General features: G+C 37.4%; 1 protein-coding gene across 2 annotated transcripts in view; it reads left to right on the forward strand.

Moving 5' to 3' along the window:
- Window positions 1-16,135, forward strand: part of LOC123680131 — a 126,928-nt gene that overhangs the window by 92,705 nt on the left and 18,088 nt on the right. For both annotated transcript variants that reach the window (XM_045617843.1, XM_045617844.1), the window contains exons 8-9: window positions 9,255-9,477; window positions 14,083-14,228. In XM_045617843.1, coding sequence (XP_045473799.1) covers window positions 9,255-9,477; window positions 14,083-14,228 — 369 coding nt within the window. The remainder of the gene's footprint in view (window positions 1-9,254; window positions 9,478-14,082; window positions 14,229-16,135) is intronic.

Consider the following 16,135-nt stretch of genomic DNA (forward strand, 5'->3'; position numbering starts at 1 on the left):
GCTTTAGTTTTGAGAAATGTGACTGGAAAAATATTCATCATTTTTTTAGCGATTTTTAACAATTTCACTGCGTTGTTGAAGCGTATACAGTTCCATTTTTAGTAATTTCGAAATTTTTACTTGTCAAATGTCGAAAGATGTCAGCTTCCAAAGTGACGTAAGCCCAGATAGCACCGGGCTATTCGAAATGAAACCTCCTATTGCAAAAACCTTCACAATGTGGTCAAAATCTCACCGACCTGATAGAGATCTAAATTCGTGGAAAACTTTCTGACGGTCTGAATCGTCGGCAGACGTGGGTTTTCCGATTCCAGGCCGTCGGTAAGCGCTTTTCCACCTGTATAATGGCCTCTCGAGCGCCCTGCCGACGAACTATAGCACTAGCAGGGATAAGTGGTGAGTCAATAAAAGTTTATTGTCTTTCCCCACACAAATTAACTCTTTATGTTGGAAGACTCGTCTGTGCGCCACTTTTGTTTGTATTACGTCGCAGATTAAGTCGCAGCAGGCTTTGATTCCGTGACTTCTGTGTTTGCAGAGAGGGGGAATTGTGCTCGTGCTAATTTTTTGCACGGATTTCCTTATTTAACTTGGCGTGTGCACGTTGGTTCGTTCCGCGATTTCCACGAAGCGCGGTGGTAGGAAAAAAAAATGGGGCGATATTCAAAATTGTCTTTGTCTTTCGGGGATTGGGAGTGAAGAGAGTGAGGGAGAGAATCTAGCATTCTTTTTTTAACGTGTGATGTTACTGGGTCGTTTTGACTAACTGTATAGCAAAGTATGGGTGTTTGTAATATTTCAGTTCCATTATAGCAGGTTAGGAAATTGGAATTTCATAAAAATTTGAATGGAAATATAACGGGTGTTGTTTTTCGAGGTAAATAACTTTAAGTTGGCATTACTGTTCAAGATGACGACCGATTTAACAGCTGTCAAGTGATTTATTCTCAGTTTGGTTTGGCAATTCATCGAGAATAGACTCACGCCTGAACAACGCTTGCAAATAGTGCAATTTTATTTCGAAAATAATGGTTCTGTGCAGAATACGTATCGCGCACTACGTCCATTATATTTTGTTTAGCGATGAAACGCACTTCTGGTTGAATGACTACGTCAACAAACAAAACTGCCGCATTTGGAGTGAAGCTAATCCTCAAGTGTATATCGAAACACCGTTACATCCAGAAAAACTGACTGTTTGGTGCGCTTTATGGGCTGGTGGAATCATTGGTCCGTACTTCTTCAAAAACGATGATGGCCAGAACGTTACAGTCAATGGTGATCGGTATAGAGCCATGATTACTAACTTTTTCATTCCTGAATTGAACAACCATGATGTCCAGGAGCTGTGGTTCCAACAAGACGGCGCAACATGTCACACAGCTTGTGCCACAATCGATTTATTGAAAGACACGTTTGGTGACCGCCTAATTTCACGTTTTGGACCTGTGAATTCTCCAAGATCTTGTGATTTAACACCGCTAGACTACTTTCTGTGGGGCTATGTAAAGTCATTGGTCTATGCGGATAAGCCACAAACCCTTGGCCATTTGGAAGACAACATTCGCCGTGTTATTGCCGATATACGGCCACAAATGTTGAAAAAAGAAAATTGGACGTCCAGATTGGACTACATCCGAGCCAGCCGTGGCGGTCATATGCAAGAAATCATATTTAAAATGTAATGCCACAAGATTATCTTGCGGATAAATAAAATTCATGTCAATCGAATAATCCATAGTTGTTTTATTGCAATTTATATTTATAGTTCTATAGCTCAAAAAAAACACCCTTCAGAAGAAGATTCAGAGGGGTTTCCCAAAAAGTCCATAACAAGAAACACCAACACAATCCAATACAAATCGATCTCAAATAAACCCCAAATCGCCAAATTTTTTATCCTCATTCGACTCATTTTCTTCAACCGAGCTGTCGTCTGATATCGAACAAGCAAGCACACTCGATTTGACGTGACACAAGTGCACCGACCGAAACTTCCACTGTACGAAACCGTTCGTGCTTGCCCCTTGTCGAACGAGTGTTGCCACACACATAAAATTCGACACCGGCCCTGCCCTCTATTCCCATACAAATGGAAACCTCCCCACTCAGCATAAATTCGTGGTCGCTTCTGGCTTACACAGCGACATTATTTATATATTTCGCGAACTTCTTGAATACAAATCGTCAGATATCAGTGTTGTAAACAAGAGAACACCGAACGTCCCCAACCCTTTCGTACGGCGGTTGGCAACCCTGAATTTCCGAGTTCTTACACGTGGTCGATTTGCCGCTCCGGGTTTCTGCATTCTGTGCTGCTTGTTTCCGACAGTGTTTGATAGGATATTCTCTGCGGGGTTCGGAGCGTATGAAGTTGGCGCTATTTCCGTTGTTGTTTATCTTGGGAGCAGTACTTCAAGATTATGTTGGCAGTACTAATGGAAATAGTTTTTGGTTTTTAGGTTTGATGTATGCTGCAATGATCATAATGGCCGAAAAGCAATATAGATATCCTATGAGCTCATTTTGTTTATATTTTCTTCGAGAAACTTATTGAGAGAACTCGTCATCCATTGCCGAATACTGATAACAGTTGCTACCCCTTGCCAGACACCTTTCAACTTTTATAATTACAATTTTACTTTCGTTTCATAAAAGCTAAATTTTAAATTTTTTACTTGGGGGCCTATAAACAATTTTCACCTCAATAAACGGACAGTTTTAATAATTTGACATTATGTGTTTTGCCAGACACATTGATGCGCTGTAGATGCGATTGTGAGTGCGTAGTCGATTACGATATTTCAAGATATTCATTAAAGAAAATATTTTTTCACCTTCATCGCTATGTTATATAAAGTTAAAATGTTATTTTACCTAGACGTACAACTTTGATTCCGCCGTTTTTTTGTGGAATTCGAGGCTTTATTGTAAAAAACTGGTTAAACATTTATGATTTAAAGTTCCATCTTTCGGGCAGTATTGTCATGCTGTAAAATCACTTACTCATGTCTCTGTTGTATTGCGGCCGTTTGTTTATCAATGCTCGGCTGAAACGCATTAATTGCGTTCGATAACGATCGCCTGTGATTGTTTCAGTCGTTTTTAACAACTCATAATACTCTCCGCCGAGTTGGTCCAACCAAATACTGAGCTTGACCTTGGAACCGTGAATATTAGGTTTGGCCGTCGATGTGGAAGCATGGCCGGGATATCCCCATGATTTTCTGCGCTTGGGATTATTGTAATGAACCCATTTTTCGTCTCCAGTCACAATGCGATTCAGAAATCCCTTCCATCTTTGCTTTGCCAGCAGCTGTTCACAAGCAAACAAACGCCGTTCAACATCTCTCGGCTTGAACTCGTACCGCACCCAATTTCCTTGTTTCTGAATCAATCCCATGACTTTCAGGCGTTTTGAAATGGCTTGTTGCGTCACTCCCAATGATCCTGCCAATTCTTGTTGCGTTTGGCACGAGCCTTGATCAAGTAATGCCTTCAATTCTGCATCTTCGAAAATATTCTGTCTTCAACCGCCATGCTGGTCTTCGACGTCAAGATCACCGTTCTTGAAACGTTGATACCACTCTCGGCGCGTTTTTTCACCAATAACAGCCTCGTCGTAGCATCTTCATATTATAGCAGAAAATTGTAACCTCCCCCAAATGACGAGATTTTGGCTCGTAAGATGACATGTTTAATCGAGAATAACTTTATGATGCAAACACAAATCGACTAGTAAACAAAATTTTTTCATGAATCATACTGAACATGTGAAAATGACACAATTTTCTTTTCAGAAAGGCCTGGATGACCTGCTTACGCCACTAGGCTATGGCCAACCACTCATGTTACACCCTATATAATCATTTTATGCACAAATTACATAGAATTTCTTGTGAAGTTGAAATAGTTTGTCAACAAAATTTGCTTTGGCTCCTTACTTCACTATTGCTGATATAGATATTCCGGATAAGCCTTGGTACCGTTATTCTACAACTAACTACCAACTTGCTATTTGTTCGAATCTGTTTTGGGTTCGGACACCTACTAGTAAGAAACAGGATTTGCCTTCGTTTAAAATCATCCCAAGGAAATCTTAGGCCATTACAACATATACGATCCCATTTGTCAAGTCGTTATTGGCTTCGTGTAAATAGAGATAATCCTTACAATAGAGTGACCTAATGGCTTGGCTCAGTGGAATAGCTCTACCCTCCCCTGGAGAAGTCTCAGCTGCTGAAATTAGAATTAACAGGTCAACGATCATTAGAACCTCTAATTCTGAACGAAGTGAGAATATATAATGGATTAGTACAGTTAAATTTCGAACATATATTCGGTAAGTGTTGATAGATGAGTGAAGTAAAATATAAATAGAACAAACTCCTTGCTAGAATCAAATAAAGTAGCGCGAGATAAGTTGTGAAACATTTTTGTTTATTATTTCCGAAGAAAATTATTTCTGAAGAATGAACAGTGGTTCTCGTTCTGTGGAAAAATCAACAATGGAAAAGTATGCGAAGAATCAATGAATTATCTTATATAAATATCGTTGAAAAAATAAACAGTAACTTTCGAAGTGTGCTTATTATTTCCCGAATATCACGGAATATCAATTTTCAGACCAATTAAAATGATCTCGGAAATTTCATAAAACAATGATAGAAGTTTAAATTCGTTTTTTCTTAAAAATTCGACTTTATTCTTCAGACTAGCCATCTTCAAGAGTTATACATATACTCCAACTCTGCTCTAACTTTTGTTAGACATCCTATTTCAACGTTTCCTTGTATGTCTTGACCACTTTCGCAACATGGGGTCGAGCATTGTCATGCTGAAAAATCACTTTATCATGTCTCTCGTTTTTTTGCGGCCGTTTGTCTTTCGATGCTAGGCTCAAATGAATTAATTGCGTTCGATAACGATCTCCTATGATTGTTTCAGTCGGTTTTATCAACTCATAATACAATACGCCGAGCTGGTCCCACCAAATACCGAGCATGACCTTGGAACCGTGAATATTTGGTTTGGCCGTCGACGTGGAGGCATGGCCGGGATATCCCCATGATTTCTGCGCTCAGGATTATCTTAATGAACCCATTTTTCTTCTCCAGTCACAATAAGATGTAGAAATCCCTTCCGTCTCTGCCTTTGCTTCACTAGCAAACAAACGGCTTCAACTCGTACGGCACCAATTTCCTCATTCCTGAATCATTCCCATGACTTTCAGGCGCTTTGAAAAAGCTTGTTGCATTACTCCCAATGATCCCTCCAATTCTTATTGCGTTTAACACAAATCTTGATCAAGTAATGCCTCTAATTCTGCATCTTCGAACACCTTCTCTCTTCCACCGCCATGCTGGTCTTCGACCATCCTTCACCACTTCTTTTTCACTTATAGCGGCATCACCATAGGTATTTGAGAGCATTCGATATGCCTCAGCCGCAGATTTCTTCATATTAAAACAGAATATTAAAAACTCTCGCAAATGACGAGAATTTGGCTCGTAAGTCGTAAGCTGACATACTTAATCGAGAATACCTTTATATATGATGCAGATACAAATCGACTAATATTTCGTTGGCGTTAAGTTTACGGAAGCAATGTTGTGCACCTAATATAATTATAGGAAAAAAGCAATAACATAATTATAAATTCCTACCTTCTGTTATCCGTAAAAGTCCAGGGTAACATCGTGCGTTGCTCACCCTGTATATAACTCTATCGGATAATCTGTTACGTAGATATTGATTAGGTGCTTGTTCTCTCTAATTGTATGGCTAATCCGTTTATTTTGCCACATCTTGTAGAACAAAATCATGCAAAATATCGTTTTCAAATTTTGAATTCGTGAAAAGATATCAATGCCTTCTGCATTATGATTAACTTTTCTGCTACCATTATTCGCAGAATTGCTCTTCCTGCAGAAACGTTTCCTTGAAGGACGATCCATAAAAGTTCATGATGTATCAATAAATCAGAGTACTTCGCTTAGCCTTGAAATACCATTAGGGTAATCGCAACTATTAATCATTATTTCATCTAGAGGTTTGAGCATTTCGGTTGAGATGTTTTGTTCTCGTGTATTTGAAAGGTGATTAATAGATGGCTTGTACATCGGTTGAATAACGTCAATCGATGTGGTTAATTAAATTTTCGTATAAATGGATTTGGAGCTGGGGTTTCAGCTCTAATTTTGTTGACGATCAATTCAATACTTAAAGTTAGTTGGATTCGAAAACGGGCGGGGGTGTTCGATATTTTTGATTGATTGATTGATTGGCTAGATTTGTAGCATTACTGTATTCAATTCGAAGGGTTAAATATTTTTCCCTACTTCAGTATCGTAATGAGTTTATTACATATTTTCAGTTATATTTTTCGTTTTGTGGTTGTCTACACTGACTTAATTAATAATTGTCAATATAATATAATTTGGATGTAGTGAAATTACTTGCAACATTATTCGCAATTTCACTCAATTCTGGTGGTGTTAAATTGATTTCGTCAGACATGAATCACGAATTTAATGCGTAATTGTAAATTATGTCAGAATTCGAAACGTACGATTCATATCCAAATTCCGTAATCTGTCAATTTTCATAACATTCACACCAACTGCCAAGATAAAATACAAAAGTCACTAGGATATATAATTTGAAGTTTTCGTTGAATTTCGACAATATTTCACGAAACTTGACTGAAATAGAGAAAATATCGTCTAATACTCGTTGCAGAAAGCAATTCCAACACTCATGCTCTCGAAAACTCGCTCCTTCGTTGCTCGTTTTCGAATTTCACATTCGTGTTGGAATAGGAGCCCATTCTGCAACTTGATTTAGAATATACTATTTTAACTCTTCGAAACGATTACAGTAATTTTACAAATCTTGCCAATCTAAAATATCTAATTCTCACGCGGTTTGATCAGTGTATTTACTACACTGATCAAGTGAATTTTATTTACAGAGTAGGGATTCATCAAGTCAAATAGCTTGACATTTTAACTAACTACTTGACTTAAAAATCAAACTCGAAAAATTACATACTTGAGTTTGACTTGACTTGATTTTTGATATTTATTGCTTGACTTGATATCAAGCTACTTTATATTACTTGAGCTTGATATGCACGCGTCGCAGGGCATATATTTCTGCAATCTCGTGCGCGCTTAGACCAAATAAGAGTATTCCTCAAGCGCCGAGAGACTGAATCATTCGCTAGTGTGACTTCATTAGTAGTTTACTCACATCTCTATGAAATCTATTGGAAGATTTTGGTAGTTACAGAAATATCTTTCCAAACTTGGCCACAATGGCCAAGGATTTTTATCAACGCCAGCATCTTCAGCTCCTGTTGAAAGACAATTTTCCAGAGCTGCTCCTACAGTAACAAAAACACGCAATAGTTTAGACGACAAATCTATAAGATGCCTCATGTGTCTTAGATCCTGGATGAAAAATGATGAAATCAAACGAAGCCTAGAGGTTACTCAATATTGAGAAACATTATTTTTTATTTTGTTATAATTTATAGTGATTTAATTTAAGTTTCTATTTCGAATAAAGTTGATATTTTCGGTTCTTTCATACAAAAAGTTCAATAAATGAAATTGTTTTTTGCAAGATTCCTTTTCATTTAATCATTTTTTATTGATGTGACACTACACAATAAAACTGCTTAAAATCAAGTAGCTTGATATGATTCAAGTACTTGATAAATAAATACTTGATTTGACTCTAGATTGAAAAACTACTACTTGACTTGTGCTTGACTAGATATCAAGTCAAGCTGATTCCAAGTAGCTTGAAAAGCAAGCCAAGCCGTGAATCCCTAGTACAGGGTGGGCAAATTTCGATGTTTTAGCAATACAACTTTTAAATCAGATGATTTAGACAAAACCTGATACCCCATTCTCGTTCTTTTCTTCTGAGAAACTAATAACAGTGTTATTCATTTTTGGCCACCTTCTTTTATTTTCGAGTTATAAGCGAAAATTGGAAAAATAGCAATATCGAAAAAAATTTAAATCTCCGCTAATACAGATGATAGAAGTATGCTCGTCTTTTCAGCAGGATTTCTAATTACGAAGCTATGACCCAAAGTTTACGTTCTTTAAAATAGGGAGACTAGATTTCAGTGGCATTTTTTGAAAGCTAAATTTTTACTGATTACTCAAAAAATTCATGATCTGAGCCAACAGATCCATAAAACCAAAGAGCTCAAATTAATTATCTAATTCGTTTTGTCCTACAACCTTCTTTTAATTAATTAGGTGTAAGATAGGTGAATTTGTGCAGAATACACAGTCCTTTTTCAAGTTTTTCTAAGAAGTAAAGCTTGGTACCCAACAGTGGCTCAAAGAATAAAAAAATACATTGAGTAAAACCTTAATATAACACCGATGAAATATACAGGGTGGCCATTTGAAAACGAAACAGACGAGATTACAGACGAAATAAAGTTTTTCAATAGAAATGCTTGGACCGGTCGATTTCTGTTTCGAGGGGGACAACTTAAGATGTAGGTTACGGACGCATAGCGCTTCAACCCTTGCTGCTACAACCCCCACCCCCAATTTTTGAATAGGGAAGATGGGGTGAGTGATACCTCAATTTAAAGGTATTTTTATACTGATTTCAGCACAGTAATTGTTTTTTCATTTTATGCATTAGTTCTCGAAATATTCATGCGTTAGTTAGTTAGGAAGGAAGCCACAGTCATGGTTGTTTTGAAGCTCAAAATGTCGATTTTTCACAAAACACTACAAGTGCCATGAAAACACCACTTCATTTTCAAATACTTAGTTAAGAATATTTCGAGAACTAATGCATACAATGAAAAAACAATTACTGTGCTGAAATCAGTATAAAAATACCTTTCAAATGAGGTATCACCCACCCCATCTTCCCTATTCAAAATTTGGGGGTGAGGGTTGTAGTAGCAAGGGTTGAAGCGCTATGCGTCCGTAACCTACATCTTAAGTTGTCCCCCTCGAAACAGAAATCGACCTGTCCGAGCATTTCTATCGAAAAACTTTATTTCGTCTGTAATCTCGTCTGTTTCGTTTTCAAATGGCCACCCTGTATAATTTCTTGTGTCAATTTGCAGAGACCCGTGAAAATTCTCAGTTCCCCAGTTCTTAAACGTAAAAATTACGACTCTGCTAACAATGCACTCCATTCAAAAAACTTCCCAACTGAATCAAGAAAAGAATATCACGTTGATTAATTGCCTTATTTTGTTTCAGCTCCATCCTTGAACAAATGCCATTTTCCGTCATGGATGACGAATTACAACCACTGGCACAGTCTGGATTACTCGATGACGTACAGCTTTCACCACAGGGATGCCACCCTGAGAATAGGAAATTCCACTTCTGGAACAGAGATGAAAGTGCTTTGCACGCACGTGAAATACGCCTCCAGAAATGAGAGTGCTGTTGTACTTTTGACTCACTTCACTATGGGATGGTAAGAAATGATTTCAGGTGAAGGGTTATCCTATAAGAAGTTTCATTTTGATAAGAAAAACAATTATTTTTCAAGAGAAATCAATGGATGTTTATTTCAATGTTAAGAGGAAGATATGCCATTAATGATGGAAATGAATATCAGCCAAAAGGTCTCTACCATATCCTTTTTATGAAATTTTCCATGACCAGTTTGCACATTTGTGGCTGTATGTCCTTAATTATTTCACTAATTCCATCTTCAAGGTCTTGAATCGAAGCATTGGCATGGACCTTATCTTTCACGTGGCCCCAAAAAATAAAGTCTAAAGGTGTTAAAACACAAGATCTTGGTGGCCAATTGTGATCACCTCTTCAATAAGTAACACGATCAGGAAACTTTTCTTGTAAAATTGCGATTGTTCCGTTGCTTGCGTGGTACTTAGCTCTGTTTTGTTGAAAATAAACGTCATTCACATCAATATCTTCGAATTCCGGACATAAAAAAATCATTAACCATAGCTCGGTAGGGCAATACATTCACCCTAATAGTTGCACTAGCCTCATTTTCGAATAAGTAAGGTCCAAAAACCCCACCAAAGAGTGACACATTGAAGATGAAGAGGCTTTTCAACAATCATTCTTGGATTTTCTGTGCCCCAAATGCGACAATTCTGCTTATTTACGTAGCATCCGATATTAAAATGAGCCTTATCACTGAAGATGATTTTTTTTTATGAAAATCAGGATCATTTCGATGTAAAGGGTGTTTTTTTTTAGAGCTATAGAACTTTAAATTGCAATAAAACAACGATGTATTTTGTGATTGACATGAATTTTATTCATCCGCAAGATAACCTTGTGGCATTATATTTTAAATATAATTTCTGGCATATGACCGCCACGGCTGGCTCGAATGATGGTCAAGGGTTTGCGGCTTATCCGCATAGACCAATGACTTTACATAGCCCCACAGAAAGTAGTCTAGCGGTGTTAAATCACAAGATCTTGGAGGCCAATTCACAGGTCCAAAACGTGAAATTAGGCGGTCACCAAACGTGTCTTTCAATAAATCGATTGTGGCACGAGCTGTGTGACATGTTGCGCCGTCTTGTTGGAACCACAGCTCCTGGACATCATGGTTGTTCAATTCAGGAATGAAAAAGTTAGTAATCATGGCTCTATACCGATCACCATTGACTGTAACGTTCTGGCCATCATCGTTTTCGAAGAATGACCAGATTCCAATGAATTCCACCATTGATTCCACCATCCCATAAAGCGCACCAAACAGTCAGTTTTTCTGGATGTAACGGTGTTTCGACATACACTTGAGGATTAGCTTCACTCCAAATGCGGCAGTTTTGTTTGTTGACGTAGCCATTCAACCAGAAGTGCGCTTCATCGCTAAACAAAATAAATGGACGTAGTGCGCGATCCGTATTCCGCACAGAACCATTATTTTCGAAATAAAATTGCACTATTTGCAAGCGTTATTCAAGCGTGAGTCTATTCATGATGAATTGCCGAACCAAACTGAGAAAATATCACTTGACAGCTGTTAAATCGGTAGCCATCTTGAACAGTAATGCCAACTTAAAGTTATATACCAGTTCTTGTGTTAACTGAATTTTAAAAGCCTCAATACGTAAGTGTAATGTCGTTTGTGGAACGAGATTTTCTTAGCTAGATATTCACTAATGGTATAATAACTTTTCCTGAACAATTCAAAATTTACCAAAATCTTGAACTTTATTACTGTTTAATATAAATAGATAAATTGTTGGACGAAATATTAGCCTGGTATATAGGAGAAAATTCAAAGTTTGAAGTTACATGAGCAGGAATACACAAAGTAATAATATTTCTGGTAGGATAGTGATGGAAACCTAATACTTTGAACATAAATTGTTCATGTTCCTTTAAATAAATTAATAATCCATATTTGTGCAACCTACGAATAGTAAAAAGTTTATATCCCTTGAAATGAAGGTCAAATCATTTACAAGAATTCAATTTGAAAATCAAACGTAAAATTATTTCATGAGCAACAAACACTCTACCCGAATCAATTCAATTTCCCCATAATATCACATTATAATTAGCAATTAACCAAACTGTAATGAACACTTCCAATGAGCTCTATCGATAACGAGTTTTCAATTCTGCTCATAATAAAAATAATAAGAACCGCCTGACTTTTAACATACTGATTAGATATTCACGGTTTGACTTGATATTCAAGCTACTTGACTTGAAACCAAGTCATCATTTTTCTAATGATAAGCACAATATACAATAAATCTACAAAAAAAATAGAAAGCCTAGTATTTGGATTTTTCCAGTACTCGATAAATAAACCCTTGACTGGACATTTAAACTCTACTTCTTGACTTGAACTTGACTTGACTTGAAACCAAGTCAAGTTCGAGTAAAGTAATAGTTTTTTCAAGTACTTAATAAATAAACCCTTGACTTGACATTTAAAAACTACTACTTGACATGAACTTGGCTTGACTTGAAACCAAGTCAAGTTCGAGTTAAGTACTAGTTTTTAAATGTCAAATCAAGGGTTTATTTATCAAGTACTTGAAAAATCAAGTAAATTCTATCAAGCTACTTGATTTTTAGCAGTTTTATTGTATAATGTGCACATCATTAAAAAAATGATGCTGGGAAGGAACCTTGCGGAAAATACTTTTATTTATTAAACTCATTGTGTACAAGAACCAAAAATATTAACTATTATCGGAAACACAAATGAAATCACCATGAAACATAACAAAATAAAATATTAAAAAAATATAGTTTCTTGAAACTATATATGAAGAACCTCAAAACACTATTTGAGTACATCATTTTCTATCCAGATTATAGACACGTGAGGCATTTTATGCATTTTCCGCCTAATCTATTGCGGGTTATTGTAAGAGTCAGAGCAGTTTTTCAACAGGAGCTGAAGATGCTGGCGTTGATAAAAAATCTATGGCCATTTTAGCCAAGTTTGGAAAAACGTTTTCATGCCTCTTTCACCATTTTAAATTATATTCAGAACAGTCAGCACGTGGTTCAGTCAGGAATTTGTCTGACTGAAATAGTCATTTGCTCGATTCACTGCAGATTTTTTGAATAAACTCTAGAGATCGATGTCAAAATCTCCTATTCATCGTTTGAAGATGATTATTTTGTCAAAGCGCGCATGAGCTTGCAGATATAACGGGTGTTTTTTTTTCGAGGTATATAACTTTAAGTTGGCGTTACTGTTCAAAATGGCGACCGATTTAACAGCTGTCAAGTGATTGATTCTCAGTTTGGTTTGGCAATTCATCATGAATATACTCACGCCTGAACAACGCTTGCAAATAGTGCAATTTTATTTCGAAAATAATGGTTCTGTGCGAAATACGTATCGCGCACTACGTCCATTTTATTTTGTTTAGCGATGAAGCGCACTTCTGGTTGAATGGCTACGTCAACAAACAAAACTGCCGCATTTGGAGTGAAGCTAATCCTCAAGTGTATGTCGAAACACCGTTACACCCAGAAAAACTGACTGTTTGGTGCGCTTTATGGGCTGGTGGAATCATTGGTCCGTACTTCTTCAAAAACGATGATGGCCAGAACGTTACAGTCAATGGTGATCGGTATAGAGCCATGATTAAGTACTAACTTTTTCATTCCTGAATTGAACAACCATGATCTCCAGGAGCTGTGGTTCCAACAAGACGGCGCAACATGTCACACAGCTCGTGCCACAATCGATTTATTGAAAGACACGTTTGGTGACCGCCTAATTTCTTGTTTTGGACCTGTGAATTGGCCTCCAAGATCTTCTGTAGTAACACCGCTAGACTACTTTCTGTGGAGCTATGTAAAGTAATTGGTCTATGCGGATAAGCCACAAATCCTTGACCATTTGGAGGACAACATTCGCCGTGTTATTGCCGATATACGTCAACAAATCCTGGAAAAAGTCATCGAAAATTGGACGTCCAGATTGGACTACATCCGAGCCAGCCGTGGCGGTCATATGCCAGAAATCATATTTAAAATGTAATGCCACAAGATTATCTTGCGGATAAAAAAAATTCATGTTAATCGAATAATCCATCGTTGTTTTATTGCAATTTGGAGTTCTATAGCTCTAAAAAAACACCCTTTATATGCCATACGATTCGTGCATATCAGCCCCAAGTAATATCAATTGGCTTGATATTAAGTCAAGCCATTAATATCTCAAACCAAGTCAAGCCAAGTTCAAGTATGTGATTTTTCACGAGCTTCATTTTCAAGTCAAGTAGTTGGTTAAAATATCAAGCTGTGAGACTTAATCAATCCCTAATACTGAGTGATCCTCAGATGCATCTTCAATGCGTTGTTGAAGTGTGTACTACTAATGGCATAGTTTTACTTGTCAAATGTCACCTTCGAAAGTGACAGCTTCCCACAACGCATGCCATTTTAAATGAAACCTCTCATTGGAAACCCCTTTATAGACAGTTCCTCATACTTTCAATCAAACTCCAATCCTCTGATTGAAACCTCCAGTTCCAACCCGTCAATAACGTCATATTGGAACAGAGCACACGTCAACAATTCTCTTTTAACGACCCTAACATTGTTTCAGCCAAAGCGGCTACATGTGCATGTCTTTCAACCGCAGAGATGCTCACGTGATGGAAGTGCAAATTGGAAGTCAAACCAAGCGGCTGGAAGATGCTTGCAGTGCTACCAACTTCAACATATCCAGTCAATCATACGTTACCCTCGTCAGTAAGTATTACTTCTGCGTCATTACAGTACGCCTGTGTGTACTTCGGAACGTTTGAATCGTTAAGCCTCCCCCTATTAACTTATTCAATTGATTCAATTTGAATTCAGACTATTGTGCCGGTAATTTGCCTATCGGGAGAGTTGAGCTGCTCTGTCGCGCTGTTTGTTTTTTGCGCCGCTGTTCGCTGTTCGCCTTTTCGCTAATCGATTCGAAGGTTCTTGGGTGGAATAATTTGCTGGAAGCAATCTCTGTATTAACTTCTCGCAATGACGGGTCTGTGTTGTTGAAAGAGCCACTCTCTGGGTTGAATGGGGGACGTATTTTGTTGTTTGTGTCGTTTTTCTTTTTTTGGTTTGTTTCTTTCTCGTTGTTCCGTGGTGAAAGGAGGTGTATTGGAATATTGTCTTGTTGTGAGTTGCATTTGGGGGATTAGTCTCGGATGAAAGTATTTTTTTTCGATGTACTTAGCTATATTGAAAGTGTCGCTACTAGACACAAAGTTGATATTTTTTAGGAGATTAGGTGCACACTGTGCGCCATGGATAGTTCTCGTGATGGTGGAATCGAGCTCTCAATGAGATGTGGAGTTAGACTCGTTCGAAGGAGTTGATAGTGTAGTTTTCAGTTCTCATCATGCAGTGGTCGGAAGAGCATCGTGCTTTTGTTGTCTTTTATTAAAGAGAGATTTGTGCACCCGTTATGGTTTGCTGTCATCTGCGAGTGTTCCAGATCGCACAAAATTTTGTGTTTGGTGTACTACTTAACTGAAAACAACAAGTTCTGCAATGAGTTAGAAGATGAAGAATTGATTTTACCTCTAGTAGTCTTTATCTTGTTCTGCACAGAGACATCCTTCTGATTTTAATATTTCAGTCATTCAGCATACGGACCTCAAGGTCATCCATACAAGAAGACCATGATTGTCTAGAAATTATCAACAATTGACTTGAGGAACCTTTGAAAATTCTTGATGAATATCAAGGAAAACTTACCCAATACTTCCATGACCACCAAAGCTACGGAATTGAGATTTTGATTGTTGTTATGATAACAGGCCAATTGAAAAGTCCTCGGTCTACCATAGTAAAACACATTTTTTCGGTAAAATTCGATTTTATTAATCAACATAGTTGCCTTCGAGGGCGATTCAGCGATTATAGCGATCTTCCAAATTTTCGATACCATTTTTGCAGTACGATTTGTCTTTCGCTTCAAAATAGGCCTCAGTTTCGGCGATTACTACTTCATCGGCGCTGAATTTATTTCCAGCGAGCATTTTTTTGAGGTCTGAGAACAGGAAAAATTCGCTGGGGGCCAGATCTGGCGAATACGGTGGATGCAGAAGCAATTCGAAGCCCAATTCATGCAATTTTGCCATTGTTTTCATTGATTTATGACACGGCGCTTTGTCTTGATGAAACAGCACCTTTTTTTCCTCAAATGGGACCGTTTTTTAACGATATCATCCTTTAAACGATCCAATATAATATGATCATTTGAAGATATATGCAAAATTTCAAGCTGATCAACTCTTCAGAACCATTATAAAATTCAAAAAGGATATTGGAAAAATATTGTTGCGTGAATACAAATACGATCGGGGTTAGATTTTGCATTGATCTATAGAATAACCACGCGCTTCCAAACATAAATTATCAAATTCAACACACAAATTACACATTACAGGAATTACTGTTGTACACGCAGTTGTAATTTTTTCTTCTATTCTGAATATCTCAGTTGGGGTGCTACTTCATTTAGTTCATTTCCATGCATTTTTTTCTATTATTTCTTCATGGTGGCCTTCATCTAACTGCAGATAAGGTGTGATTTAGTGGATTTAGTGTTCGAATGGCTGATAATTTCAACACGCTGCTCCGACAACTTTTTTTTTTGCTAGACTTGA

This window comes from Harmonia axyridis, chromosome 5 (assembly GCF_914767665.1).
Source record: "Harmonia axyridis chromosome 5, icHarAxyr1.1, whole genome shotgun sequence".
NCBI classification, from domain to species: Eukaryota; Metazoa; Arthropoda; class Insecta; order Coleoptera; family Coccinellidae; genus Harmonia; species Harmonia axyridis.